The sequence below is a fragment of the Stenella coeruleoalba genome, assembly GCF_951394435.1.
Source record: "Stenella coeruleoalba genome assembly, chromosome: 8".
NCBI lineage: Eukaryota > Metazoa > Chordata > Mammalia > Artiodactyla > Delphinidae > Stenella > Stenella coeruleoalba.
In genome coordinates, this window is record NC_137154.1 from 11,277,022 (window position 1) to 11,290,873 (window position 13,852).

Below are 13,852 nucleotides of genomic sequence, written 5' to 3' on the forward strand. Positions count from 1 at the left end.
GCCATGGCTCACGGGCCCAGCCGCTCCGCGGCACGTGGGATCTTCCCAGACTGGGACACAAATCCGTGTCCCCCGCATCGGCAGGCGGCCTCTCAACCACTGCGCCACCAGGGAAGTCCAATACCCACTCTTTAATTTGGTAGAAGTAAAATAGCAGTGCCGGCTGAAATGTCTGTAAAGGGTCTAACCCTCAAGTGGGGTATATGCACTGAGACCCCAGATGTTCACCAGTAAACAAGTACTCACTGTAATGGCTTCTCGCCAGTGTGAATCATCCGGTGCACTGCCAGATTGTGGGAACTCTTGAAGGCTCGAGCACAGTATTCACAGATATAATCTCGTTGATCTAAGAAGAAAAATAATGTGGTTATTTAGTGTTCCGTTTAGAATCCCTCTTAAGTATTTTTTCCTAGCTTACAACAAGCAGATGATCAGGCAGGTGAATTTAGAGGACAAGCAATACTGTTTTTAATATATAAGCACTTTGGATAAACAAAACTTATAATAATATCATTTTTATCTCTTCTTAGTCCATTCTTTCAGTAGCATACGAAACCTATTTTAAAAAACAAAAATAAAAAACACAGCTAGACAGAAATATGAGAACTGGAATCCTAATCTCAATTTTACCAGTAATCCAGACCTTGGATAAATTGGTTAGCAAGTAAACAACTACATTTTACATAACTTTTATTCTTAAAACAGCTTTTTTCACAGACTGTGAAAGCTGAATGCTTACATATAAAGAATCTAGCGTTCAACAACAACAAAAGAAGTTGGCATTCCCTAAAGAAAAGTGACCCAAATATAAAGTGCTACTCATATCTACTATTTCAGATTTTTTAAAAAGTTACCCAAGATAAACAATTTAAACTTCTCTCAAAAATTCTATGGGGCAAAGGAACACTGGACTTAATTTCTTATCAACTGGTTGGGGAGAAAGTGGACAAACAGATGCTCAACATACATTTGTTGAATAAATGGCCACTACCCATTTTCTATGCCTTTCACTTAAAAATTACTAGAAATAGTCGCAGTAAAAACACAAGGCTAAGTCAAAAGGCAAACAGCATCCAATTTAATCTTACATTCTATCCCAAACAGTTCTAAAACCAAGTGTGGGAGAAGAGTCAAGTTTTCCTCAAACTTGAATGTACTGAGGACTCACCTGGGGATCTTATTAGATGCAGACGCTGATTCAGTTGGTCTAAGGCAAGGCCTGAGATTCTCCATCTCTTAATGGAGCTAAAGTCTGATCTATGTTCTACATAATGAGTGGTAGGGTCTAAAAATGCATACTTCTAACTCAGGGACAATTTCTTAGTATCTCTCAGGTCTTGTCCACTTTTCCAGCTCCACAGTCGCATGACAAACCCATGTGGGGCATTCTACTTGCTTAAATAAATTGTATTTTCAAAGGGAGCCAGTAAACACTAATTTGGAAAAGGAAACCTCTCTAACACTGACATCATAAAACTGTATCAACCAAATATAAATATCTAGAATGGACTGAATTTCTAAAACACTGTTTGTCATAGTAGGCTTGTAATATTTAACTAAAACAGTCTAAACTGGTTGTCACAAATTACTTTTCTATAGGATAAAACAGTGTAGCAGGGAGAAGGAGTGGAGAAATGGCAGCTTCTATCAAGAAACAGTGGAGACAGCATACTCTCTGAAGAAACATAGTGTAATGCAAAGACAGTAGACTTTGGAGTGACTAAGACCTGAGTTTAAATTGCGGTGCTATCAGGTGCCCGGCCCTGTGCAGTAAACAGCACTTTATAGGTTATCTCATTTCATCCTTGTAATAACTCAGTGTTACTGGTAACATTATTAGCTTTATTTTACAAATGAGGAAAAGTGAGAAGAAATTAAGTAACGTTCCTAAGTCACACATTTAGTAAATGATGGAAAGGGTATATATATGACACTGACCATATAACCTTGTGCAAGAGACATGAAATCTCTGCTACTGGAATTCCTAGTCTTACCCTCCAAGGATTATTAAGAATATCAAGTGTCTGGCATATGCTCAATTACCACTAATACCCAGCCTAATTTGTTCCTATTAGCTACACTGCACTGAGACTGTCAAGTGGATAAAAATGAATGACGTCTGAATCCATTCTATAACATGAATTACAAAGACATTGTTTCTCTTTTTGAGTCAATAGCTCCTCCTCCAACAGGAGGTTACATGTGAATTTAGTAGCTAGCCTTTACGATTCCAATAGGAGCAGAAGTCGAGAGCTCCTCAGTAGGTAACATGAACGATGAGCAGCCCTCCTTCCCGTTTCAGCTTTCTCCACATACTCCTCATTTTCAGTCCAGGTAGTTACTACGAGTATCTATTTACCTGAGACAGAATTAGAAAACCCCGGTTCTGCTAAAACTAGCTGTGTGACCACAGGCAAGTTACCTAATGTTGCTCAGCCTCTGGTTTCTTAGCTGTAAAACAAACTTGGTGATGTTGAATCAGTGAATTTAGCTACTTGATAAACATTTTATTTAAAAAATACCTGTATGATGTTTGGCATGTCGTAGAAGTTGCTTCTGGAGCCTGAAGAGTCGCCCACAGGAGGGATGGGGACATACGTATTTCTTCTTCAGCAAATGCTGATATTTAATGTGGTGCTAAAACAGTAAAAGAAAGTGAAGGGGGATAAAAAATAAGGATTCCAGAAAGCTTAGCTTAGCTCATTCCTTTGCTAAGTCAAAAGTGCTGAAGGAAAACCAAATACTCTGTATATGAACAGGAAGCAGTATAATAAAATGATTACGAACATAGGCTACAGAAACAGATAGACGGTGATTCCAGACTAGGTCTGTCATTCACTAGTGGCATGATCTTAGAATATAATACTTCCAGATGGAAGTATTATATGGAGGTAATGATAACTGTGTTGTAGTGTTGTTGTGGGAATACAGAGATCATATATTGTACGGTGCTTAGTGCAGCAAATAGTACATGACAAAAGAAGTGTAGCTATCATTATTATAGTAGAACCAGAATCAGAAAGTAAGGCCTTAGTCTATGTTATACTTGCTGCTAAATAAAGATCAAACACTTCTTAAGCTTTAGTAATTATTATTTCACCTTCATGTTTTCTGCCAGACCTAAATACAAGCTGTATCTTTACTCATTAAAAAAAATCTGGGACTTCCCAGGTGACGCGGTGGTTAAGAATCCGCCTGCCAATGCAGGGGACACGGGTTCGAGTTCTGGTCCGGGAAGATCCCACATGCCGCGGAGCAACTAAGCCCATGCACCACAACTACTGAGCCTGTGCTCTAGAGCCCGCGAGCCACAACTACTGAAGCCCACACGCCTAGAGCCCGTGCTCCGCAACAAGAGAAGCCACCGCCATGAGAAGCCCACGCACCGCAACAAAGAGTAGCCCCTGCTCACCACAACTAGAGAAAACTCACACGCAGCAACGAAGACCCAAAGCAGCCAAAAATAAATAAAATAAAATAAAAAATAAATTTTTAAAAACATGCAGAACGCACAGCAATTTATAAAATTATTTTAAAAAACCCTGCTCACTTAAAAAAAAACACCTAAAAACTAAAAATTTTAGAATTTATTCTAAATAGGATTCAAAAAGTCATTGGTTTTAGTTGCTAATTTTATTCTTTAAAAATACACATTAAAATAAAATCTGTTCCACTGTGTCTTGGTGTGTTGTTATGCAATCATTTCTTGTATCAGGAGTATTTACACCATGAACACTGGCATATTCCAAGATCCCAAGGAAATATTTAAGCTCAGGTTCTAAATCACTTAAAAACAACAACAACAACAGAAACTCAACTGAAGTAATTTGATGTTTACAAAAAGATTTTCCTTGACATTACACATTTAATGATAAAGCCTACACAAGTCCACAAATTGTAAACTCTCATGAAGTATGAGAACTAGAAATGGAACGTAACCTGCAAGGCTACCTTATTTAACAACTTCACTGACCTGCAAATAGCGAGGGTGAGCAAGAACAGTTCCACATCCTTCCATCTCACAACGGACATACTGGATTGGAGGCTTTTTTCTATTAGCAATATGTAGGAGAAAAGTTAGCAACAGAAAAGAGGCATTCTGCACAGTGGCCAAACTGCACTATAGGGAATAGGTATTTTACAGTATGAAGAATTAAAACCTCTAAGTTTATAGCTTGCACAGAATTTATGTTAGAAGTAACCAGAAATTGCCAAATGTTTAGAGTTTTTAGAAAAGAGCACAAAACAAACTAGTAACTCCCCAAAAGGCAAAGAAGTGTTAAAATTTTTAGAAACTTTAAGATCCTGCAATGGAAATAAAAACATAGTAACTCTGCATCAAGGACACTAATGAAGTTGCTTTTGTGAAATTTTTAACTAGCCATTCCCACAGGATAATTATGAGGGCTGAACATGTGAGTGAAGTGCCCACCACCAGAAAGAAGGCACAACACAGCAGGAGTATAAATTACTCACCTCCTTTTGGGTAATCGTGGACTTTTGTCATCTTTTCGCCTTCTTCCTCTCCTATAATTAAAGAGCAGAGTAACTGTCCACATATTCCAGATTGAAGCTTATATAGTAAAGGAGAGCTGAGGACATACCCTCAAGACCAAAGAGCAGGTGGCAGAAACAAAGGATAACCCAGAATACATAAAGCCAAAGACATATCTGGCAAACCAAACAAAGATTTCACTCTGAAGCAATTTCACTTACAAATAAGTCTGCACCACAAGTTAAAATATATACCTTTCATAAACTACACATTTCTATGGAAGATTTGGATAAACCTCAAGGTTACTACTTGAAGACTTGTTTCAGTGAGAAGTCTATCACTTATATTTAATCAATTTAAAAAGTAGAATAAACAAGTCTATTATCTAAAAACCCTAAGAACATAAACTAGACTCTCCTTGCAATAGAGACAAAAGCCTAGACACTTAAAAAAGCTATTTCTGCAACAGGAAATAATTGCTAGCTAAAAGTTTTCACCTGATCAAGGTTATTACATCATTTGCTTTATTTGCCCCTCTTCTGAGGATCCATATTTGCCATACTCTTCTTGCTGCCTCTACCTCCTCGGCATCCCTAGAGCTATTATTGTCCTACCCACTCAACTGAACGTCTCTTAAGTATTGCTTTGAATTAAACTTTTGAAGCTTTTGAGCAGAGTCTTTCCAATGAAATTGTCAGCTGCTTGAGACAGCAATATGCATATGTCAATATCATTCCTCACACTCCTACCCTTTTTCCACTAGTGGCTTGAAAATCTGTTAAATTTCCATTTTTAGTAGGAATTGCCTACTCACTTCCTAGGAGGCTCCTCATCTTCTCTAATTTCATTCTCTTCTTCTTTCACCTCTACCTCTACTTCCACTTTTATTTCTTTCTTCTCTTTCTCTTCTTTCACCTTCCCTGATTTTCTCCGTGGCTTTGGGGTTTCCCTGAAAATACAAATACATTTCAATACTGGTATCCAGCAAAGGACCCTTTCAAGGACAACTGTGACAAAAGGGTAAAGCCAGGAGTTATCAATGATTTATTATAAAATTATGCTCCTCAGGCTTCCCTGGTGGCACAGTGGTTAAGAATCGCCTGCCAATTCTGGTCCGGGAAGATCCCACATGCTGCGGAGCAACTAAGCCCGCGCGCCGCAACTACTGAAGCCCACACGCCTACAGCCCATGCTCCGCAACAAGAGAAGCCACCGCAATGAGAAGCCTGTGCACCGTAACGAAGAGTAGCCCCTGCTTGCCACAACTAGAGAAAGCCCGCTCGCCACAACTAGAGAAAGCCCACACACAGCAATGAAGACCCAAGGCAACCAAAAATAAATAAATAAAATAAATTTAAAAAAGAGAATATGTTCATAATATATAAAATGAATAAATGCAAAATTTTAAAAATTAAAATAAAATAAAATTATGCTCCTCAGTCCATGAAATGTGGTTTCCAGCCAGCTATTCCTCATATGTACATCATACATATATTTAGAGCCTATGAGACAACCCGCCCCCTCCGCAAGCTAACAATGCCTTAGAATCAAATCTCACTATAGCTGTAAAGAGAAACAAAAGTAAAAAATTCTAAGTATTCAGGCAATTCATGATACCTTAAGATAAAACAGGCAGACATCATAATAATCTGAATATGATCAAAACAAAGTTCTATAAATGGAAGAGAGGGCTATATGAGGGAGTAATAAGATAATGTTAGATTCGCAAAACAAGTGCATAATTAATTACTCATTTAAAATTACGTCCATATCCATTCGTTTGGCAACAAGGTGAAATAAAAGCATGCAACGATGCTTTCCTAACTTATTTTTCACTGACAAATCTGAGACATACCTTTCTAAGTGGGGTTTGTAGGTCTCATCCCTTGGATCATCTTTGAACGGTATTTCTTCTTCACTGATCAACATCTCGTCTTCCTCCTCTTCCTCCTCATCACTGCTAAAAAGAAGCAAACAGAGGTTAGAAATTCCAGCTGTATGAATTACATCTGACTTGATTTTATTCAGTAATTTATTTAGAGGTAGCTGAAGATTTACAGTAAGTTATCTAGGATTTTCATGCTTATGGTGTAGTTGGACTGCAATCTAGCTGCTTATCCTAAAGAATAATAATTGAAACAAAAAATACATAAATCCTAGACATGCTATCACTCCATTAAAGGCAAGGCAATGATGGCTCAGTGACACTAAGAGTTAAAAAACAATTGACAATTATTTCAAGTAGAAAACAACTTCTGAGTCATGTGATATGACTGACTGTGTTCTACATCCCCAAGGGCTTAAATACGAAATATGAAAAGTTTCTTACCTAATGCCACCTGGAGACTGATGCTCTTCTGCAACATCTAGAAAAAGTCCAAAACAAAACTTTATCTATGTAGGAATAGATATTTTCTCTCTGCAGCCAAGAGACTCAAACCAAATTACTGCCTAGGGTAATTACACAAAAGGAGAATTATCTGCAAAATGTCAAAAAGGAATCCTTCCTATAACACCACACTTACCCCTGAAAGTTAAGCTGTTTTGGTAAATGTTCAACATTACGTTTAAAATCAACAGGCAACTGGTTAATAAATAACCATACTCTATATTCACTGTACCATAATCAAGCTGATCTGTATTTGGTTCTGACTTGCAGATGAGTTGCAATGAACCAGTCTTGGACCTAGAGCTTCGGGTGTTCTCTGTGTCACGATGCCGAGAGGCAGATGTCCTGCTACTGCTACGCCAGCCCCGGCTAGGCTTAGTTGCAGCAACGGAAACTTCCTGAGGGACGGTAGAACCTTCTTCCTCTTTCTCTTCCTTGGGATCTAAATGAAAACATACATCATTCTTTTAAAGTTTATAGTTAACCAATAACAATCTCTGTATATCTACTCTTACAAATATAGTCAATGGAAAGATGATAAATGGTTTTTTTCCTCCCCCCACCCCGGGGGGGAACCTCAGAATTTTACTGATATAATAGAAACAACAAGACGAGAGTAAAATTTGATAAAACTTATCCTTATTGTCATCAGTCTAAAGAAAAAACTTTGTATGTTGCAAAGTAGTTATTTTACATTTATAGTATATTTTATATATATACTAAAAAATAATGCTAAGAGAAATATACCTAAGATCTAACCTTTTGTTCTATATTTTAACCTTTAGATCTAAGACAGAAGAAACTAAATTGAGTGAGTGGTCCCAAAAAGACCAGATCTACTATAAGAAAGAAGCACACGTCTAGACGATTTAATAATCAAACAATGCTTCAAGTAAGTACTGAAGAGGAATTCCATAAAGAGGAATTCCATGGTAGGAATGCCTTCCCTTGATTCTATTCAATAATTTTACTTAGTATATTAAAAGTGAGCCTATATTGACCATAGAAGATCCTTTTAATAATCTCAGAATGGTAGTCCTTTCTAAGAATAGCACAGAATTTAGGTCTTAAGACTGATACATCTGACTATATAAACATAAAGTTTTCTGCATGGCAAATTCCTCTATAAGCAAAGTCTAACAGCCCAACAGAAAAACGGCAACTCAGTAAAAACATATGGTTTTCAGATATATGAACAAACAAAAACAATGACAACAAAGCTCAATCCACTCGTAACAAGAGAAACTCAAATGAAAATCATATTGCTGTAGCATATTGGCAATGATCCAAATGTTTGTATTGGCAAGGCTGTAGGAAAATAGGAACTCGTAATAGAGATAACAGTGTGAACACCAGCAAAACCTTTCTATAAAGGACAATCTGGCAACATCTATCAAAATTATAAGTACATATACCTTTTCACGTTCATTTCAACTACTAGGAATTTATCCTACAAAACTATAATCACACTTATAAAACCCACATCCATAAAGTGTCCAAATATTATATATATGTGTGTATACCCATGGTATAAATAAATAAATCTATGTATTTATATCTATATATCACAACAACACTTCTGGACAAATTTCAAGAAATTGAGATAAATACTGGTCACCTTCCAGGGGAAGGTCCAAAAATACTTCCAGTAATTCCACCTCAAAGTATCTACCCTAGGAAAATGAACTGGCACATGGAGGAGGTTCACTATAACATGTTTATAATAGCCAAAATATGGAAACAACCTAACTCTCTACATTAAGGAGCCACTGTTTATTAAATAAACCATGATATATCACCAAGATAGAATAAAACATATGGAGGTATCTGTAAAGAATGACATGGAATTACTGGCAAAAATGTTGTTAAATGGAAAAAATAAAACTTCATACACACACACACACATATAGTATGGTAATATTTTTTGCTTAACCTTTAAAAAAATGATCTGAAAAACTATAGTTTCCTCCACTATGGAACAAGGTGGTGACTGGGGGATATTTCAGCTTTAACTACACTGTTTGAAAGTTTTATGAGAACATATTAAGGTAATGAAATAACATTCATTTGAAATGCAGATATGAATAGCAGTGGGAACTTTAAAAAAAACAGACATAATTGTTAAATCAGATATACGTTTCCTCTGATTTCCCTTTCACCATTAAAATGTCTTTCTTACCTTTCTACTATCTGAGCTACTTCAAGTATCAAAATAATAATAATAAAAAGTTTACAGTTGAAAATATCTTAAAGATTAACTAGTCTAAGTACAATCCAATGAATTTTCCCCTTAAAGTAACTGGAATGCCAATGAAGACAACTTGTTCAAGATCACAAAGTTATCTAAGCAGACTTGGATTTTAAAATCCTGTCTTGAGACTAGTAATCAAGGACTTCTACATGTAGGTCATGGCTGCTTTTAAGAAAATTTCTTCAAAGGGAGCAATTCAATACCCTCCATAAAGTACTGAACATTAAATAATGAGGAGAAAATTATTTCTTTTACTCAACCCAGCTATGCTAATTTGGACTTTAAACCTATTCCATAACTTCCTATACTCAATAAAGCTCTTTTATACTTCACGATGAAAGGACTGTATGCCTACATCTTCTCATACTGTGGATATTATCCACTGGACAAATAACAGCAATTTGATGAGAACTGCTTATCCTTATAAAGCATAATAGCCTATTTTATTGAATAACATACCCATTCCGTAAAACTCTATAGTTTAAAAACAAAGCATTGTCAGAGAGTGACATCAGCAAAAATGTCCCTTTTCAGAAACACACACACACACCACACACCTGCCAGAATCAACTTTGTAAGAACTCTGGGATATAGTCATAGGTTTACAGCAACCAAGTAAACACTGAAGCAAGAAAAAAGTTAAAAACAAGCCACGTAAGGAAATCTCTGTCAAATCACACGTTGGGCACAAGCTTAACCAAGCAGAGCCTTTAGAGAGACCACACAAGACAAAGAATATGATTTTTTAAAATATGGTCAAACAGCTAAAGGAAATCACTGACAAAGAACTAAAGGAAATCAGGAGAATGATGTCTCAACAAATAGAAAAGTGCCAACAAAAAGACAGTAATTATAAAAAGGAACGAAACAGAAATTCTAGGGCTGAAAAGTATAATATCTGCAATCATTAAACAGCAGATCTGAGAAAGGAGACAAATCAGCAAACTTTAAGACAGGTCACAACTGAGAGCATCTAGTCCGAAGAATAGAAAGAAAAGAATGAAGAAAAATTAACAGAGACGAAGAGACCTGTGGCGGATCATTAAGCAAATCAACATACACAGTCCCAGAAGGAGAGCAGAGAATGGAGCAGAAAGAATACTTGGAGAAATAAAGGATAAAAATGCCCCCAAATCTAAAAAAAAAACACAATTCTACACAGACAAGAAACTCCACATCCTCCTTCCAAGTAATGTTACATTCACAGGTACTCAGCATCTTTTGGGGGGAAACAAACTGATAGCAAGTGGCTCCATCAATATCAGACAAAACAGACTGCAAGCCAAAACACTGTTCTAAGAGTCAAAGAGGGACGCTGTATATTAATAAAAGGGTCAATCAATCAAGAAGATACAAGAATTATAAACCTATACATACCTAATATATGAAGCAAAAAATGACAGAATTGAAGGGAGAAATAGGTATTACTAAGATAATTTGGAAACTTCAATATCTTACTTTCAGTAATGAATAAAATGACTACTCAGAAATTCAAATAGGAAATGAGGACCTGAGCAACACTATTAAAACAAAATTAAACCTAACAGATATATAATACTTCACCCCAAAACAACAGAATACACCATTTTCCCAAGTACACACAGAAGGTTCTCCAGAGTAGACCATATACTAAGCCACTCAAGTAATTTAAAAAGATTGAGGGACTTCCCTGACACCACGCTTCCACTGCAGGGGGCAAGGGTTCGATCTCTGGTCGGGGAACTAAGATGCTGCCTGCCATGGGGTGTGGCCAACCACCACCACCACAACCACAAAACAAAAGAACAACATATCATAAAACATGGGCTGCAGAAAAAGCAGTGTTCTGAGGGAAATTTATAGACATCAATGGCTACATTAAAATAGAAAAAAAAATCACATGTCTAATCAATAACCTAACTTCACACCTTAAAGAAAAAGGGGGCAGAAAGGAGCAAACCAACCCAAAGCTAGCAAAACGAAGGAAATAAAGAGTAGAGCAGAGATATCTAAGAAAATAGTAGACCCACAAAGAAAAATCAATGAAACCAAAAGTTAGTTCCTTGAAAAGATCAACAAAATTGACAAACCTTTAGCTAGACGGAGGGGAAAAAAAGAGGATGCTCAAATTACCAAAAATCTGAACACACTTCTAAGAAGTGAAGACACTGAATTAGTAGTCAGAAACCTCCCAGTGAAAGAAAAGGCCAGGAGGAACCACTTCCCAACTCATTCTGTAAGGCCAGCATAACTCTGATACCAAAGCCAGACAAAGACATCACAAGAAAACTACAGACCAGTATTCCTGCAAACCAAATCCAGCACATATTAAGACTATGCAGCACATTAAAACTATGATCAAGTGGGATGCATCCCAGGATTATGAGAGCAGTTCAACACACAAAAATCAACTGATGTAATATACCACATTAATAGAATGAAGGAAAAAAGAACCCACAGGATCATCTCAATTGATTCAGAAAAAGCATTTAACAAAATCAACAAACTTTCAAGATAAGAATGCACAATAAACTAGGAATAGACTAGAACTTCCTCAACCTGATAAAAGGCATTTATCAAACCCCTAGAGCTAATAAACTCACTGGCAAAAGACTGAAAACTCTTTCCCTAAGATCAGAAACAAAATAAGGATGCCCTTTCCCTCCACTTCTATTTAACACTGTACTGGAAGTTCCAGTCAGAGCATTAGACAAGAGAGAAAAAAGGCACATATATAGGAGGAGGAAGTAAAACTCCTCTATTTGCAAATGAAATGACCTTATTTCTAACGAATCTGCAAAAAAAACCCCAAACTATTAAAGGTAATACACAAATTTAGCAAAGTTGCAGAATACAAGATAAACAGACAAAAATTACTTTAACTATACCAGCAATGAGCAATCCAAAAAGGGAGTTAAGAAAATTATTCCATTTACAATTCAATCAAAAAGAAAAAAACTACTTAAATATTGCTGAAATGGCAATATTCCCCAAATAGATCTACAGATTGAATATAGTCCCTATCAAAATCTCAGCTTCCTTTTTCGCAGAAATTGAAAATGTGATCCTAAAATTCATATGAAAATGCAAGGCGCCTAGACTAGCCGAAACAATCTTAAAAGTGAATTGGAGGACTCACTTTGTCCAATCTCAAAAGTTACTACAAAGCTACAGTAATCAATCAGTACTACAGTGTGGGACTGGCATATGGATGGACATAAAGACCAATGGAACTGTACTGAGAGTCCAGATATAAACCCATACGTCTATGGTCAAATAATTTTCGACGTGGTTGCCAAGACCATTAACGGGGAAAGAATAGCTTCTTCAACAAATGGATATCCACATGCAAAGAATGAAGCTGGACCCTTACCTTATACTATACACAAAAATTAACTCAAAATGGATCAAAGACCTAATTGTAAGAGCTAACACTAAGTAACTCTTAGAAATGAAGAAAATCTACGGAATGGAAAAAAATATTTGCAGGTCATATATCTAGAGTCTAATATCCAGAATATAAAAAACTCTCAATTTAACAACAAAAGACAAACCATCCAATTAAAAAATGGGCAAAGGAATTGAACAGTTATTTCCCCGAAGAAGATACACAAATGGCCAAAAGTCACACAAAAAGATGCTCAATATAAGTCATTAGTGAAATGCAAATCAAAACCACAATGAGATTACCACTTCATACACACTAGGATGGCTACAATAATAATTTTAAAAATGAGAAATAACAAGTGTAGGAGAGAATGTGGAGAAATTGGAACTCTTGTACATTGCTGGTGGGAATGTAAAATGGTGCAGCCACTGTGGAAAATATCTGGCAGTTCCTCAAAAAAAATAAACATAGAATTACCATACTACCTGGCAATTCCACTCCTGGGTGTATACCCCTAAAGGTGAAAACAGGTATTCAAACAAATACTTGTGCATGGATGTTCCTAACAGTACAATCCACAAATGTGGAAACAAGTGAGATGTCTGTCAAACAATGAATGGATAAACAAAATGCAGTATATCCACACAATGGAATGTTACTCATAAAAAAAGGAATGCAGTACCTTTGGGACTCACATATACACACTGCTATATTTAAAACAGATAACCAACAAGGACCTACTGTATAGCACAGGGAACTCTGCTCAACATTCTGTAATAACCTAAATGGGAAAAGAATTTGAAAAAGAATAGATACATGTATATGTATAACTGAATCACTTTGCTGTATGCCTGAAATTTAACACAACATTGTTAATAAACTATACTCCAATATACAAAAATAAAAAATAAAAGATTGTTTTTAAAATTCATAAAAAAAAGGAATGAAGTACCAATAGGTACTACTACATGCCACAACACAGATGAACCTTGAAAATATTATGCTATAGGACAAAAATCAGACACAAAAATCACGTATCGTAGAATTACATGTACATGAAATATTCAGAATAGAGGTAAATTCAGAGTAATGTTTTAAGGTAACTAAGGTAAAAGCAAATTAATGTTCGTTAGAAGCTAGAAATGGGGGTGGGGTGGGAAATGACTACCTTTAATGGGTATAGGGTCTTCTTTGGTGGGGACAGAGGTGATGGTGGCACAATACTATAAATGTACTAAATGTCACTGAATTCTATGCTTTAAAATGGTTAATTTTGTTACATGGATTTCACCTTAAAAAGAAAATACAAAGGGAAAAAAAGGAGCACTCCAGGTTCTCAGAGTAGAAACT

At 36.2% G+C, this 13,852-nt stretch overlaps 1 protein-coding gene across 2 annotated transcripts in view; it reads right to left on the reverse strand.

Annotated features, from left to right (window-relative positions):
• Nucleotides 1–13,852, reverse strand: part of ZFP91 (ZFP91 zinc finger protein, atypical E3 ubiquitin ligase) — a 30,869-nt gene that overhangs the window by 4,455 nt on the left and 12,562 nt on the right. The window contains exons 3-10 of one of the 2 annotated variants that reach the window (XM_079930062.1): nucleotides 7,117–7,326; nucleotides 6,825–6,861; nucleotides 6,351–6,452; nucleotides 5,310–5,444; nucleotides 4,477–4,527; nucleotides 3,974–4,052; nucleotides 2,523–2,637; nucleotides 247–346 (exon numbers count right to left, since the gene is read on the reverse strand). In XM_079930062.1, the coding sequence (XP_079786188.1) occupies nucleotides 247–346; nucleotides 2,523–2,637; nucleotides 3,974–4,052; nucleotides 4,477–4,527; nucleotides 5,310–5,444; nucleotides 6,351–6,452; nucleotides 6,825–6,861; nucleotides 7,117–7,326 (829 nt within the window). Of the gene's footprint in view, nucleotides 1–246; nucleotides 347–2,522; nucleotides 2,638–3,973; nucleotides 4,053–4,476; nucleotides 4,528–5,309; nucleotides 5,445–6,350; nucleotides 6,456–6,824; nucleotides 6,862–7,116; nucleotides 7,327–13,852 lie in introns of both variants that reach the window. The other variant, XM_079930061.1, reaches the window with a different exon arrangement.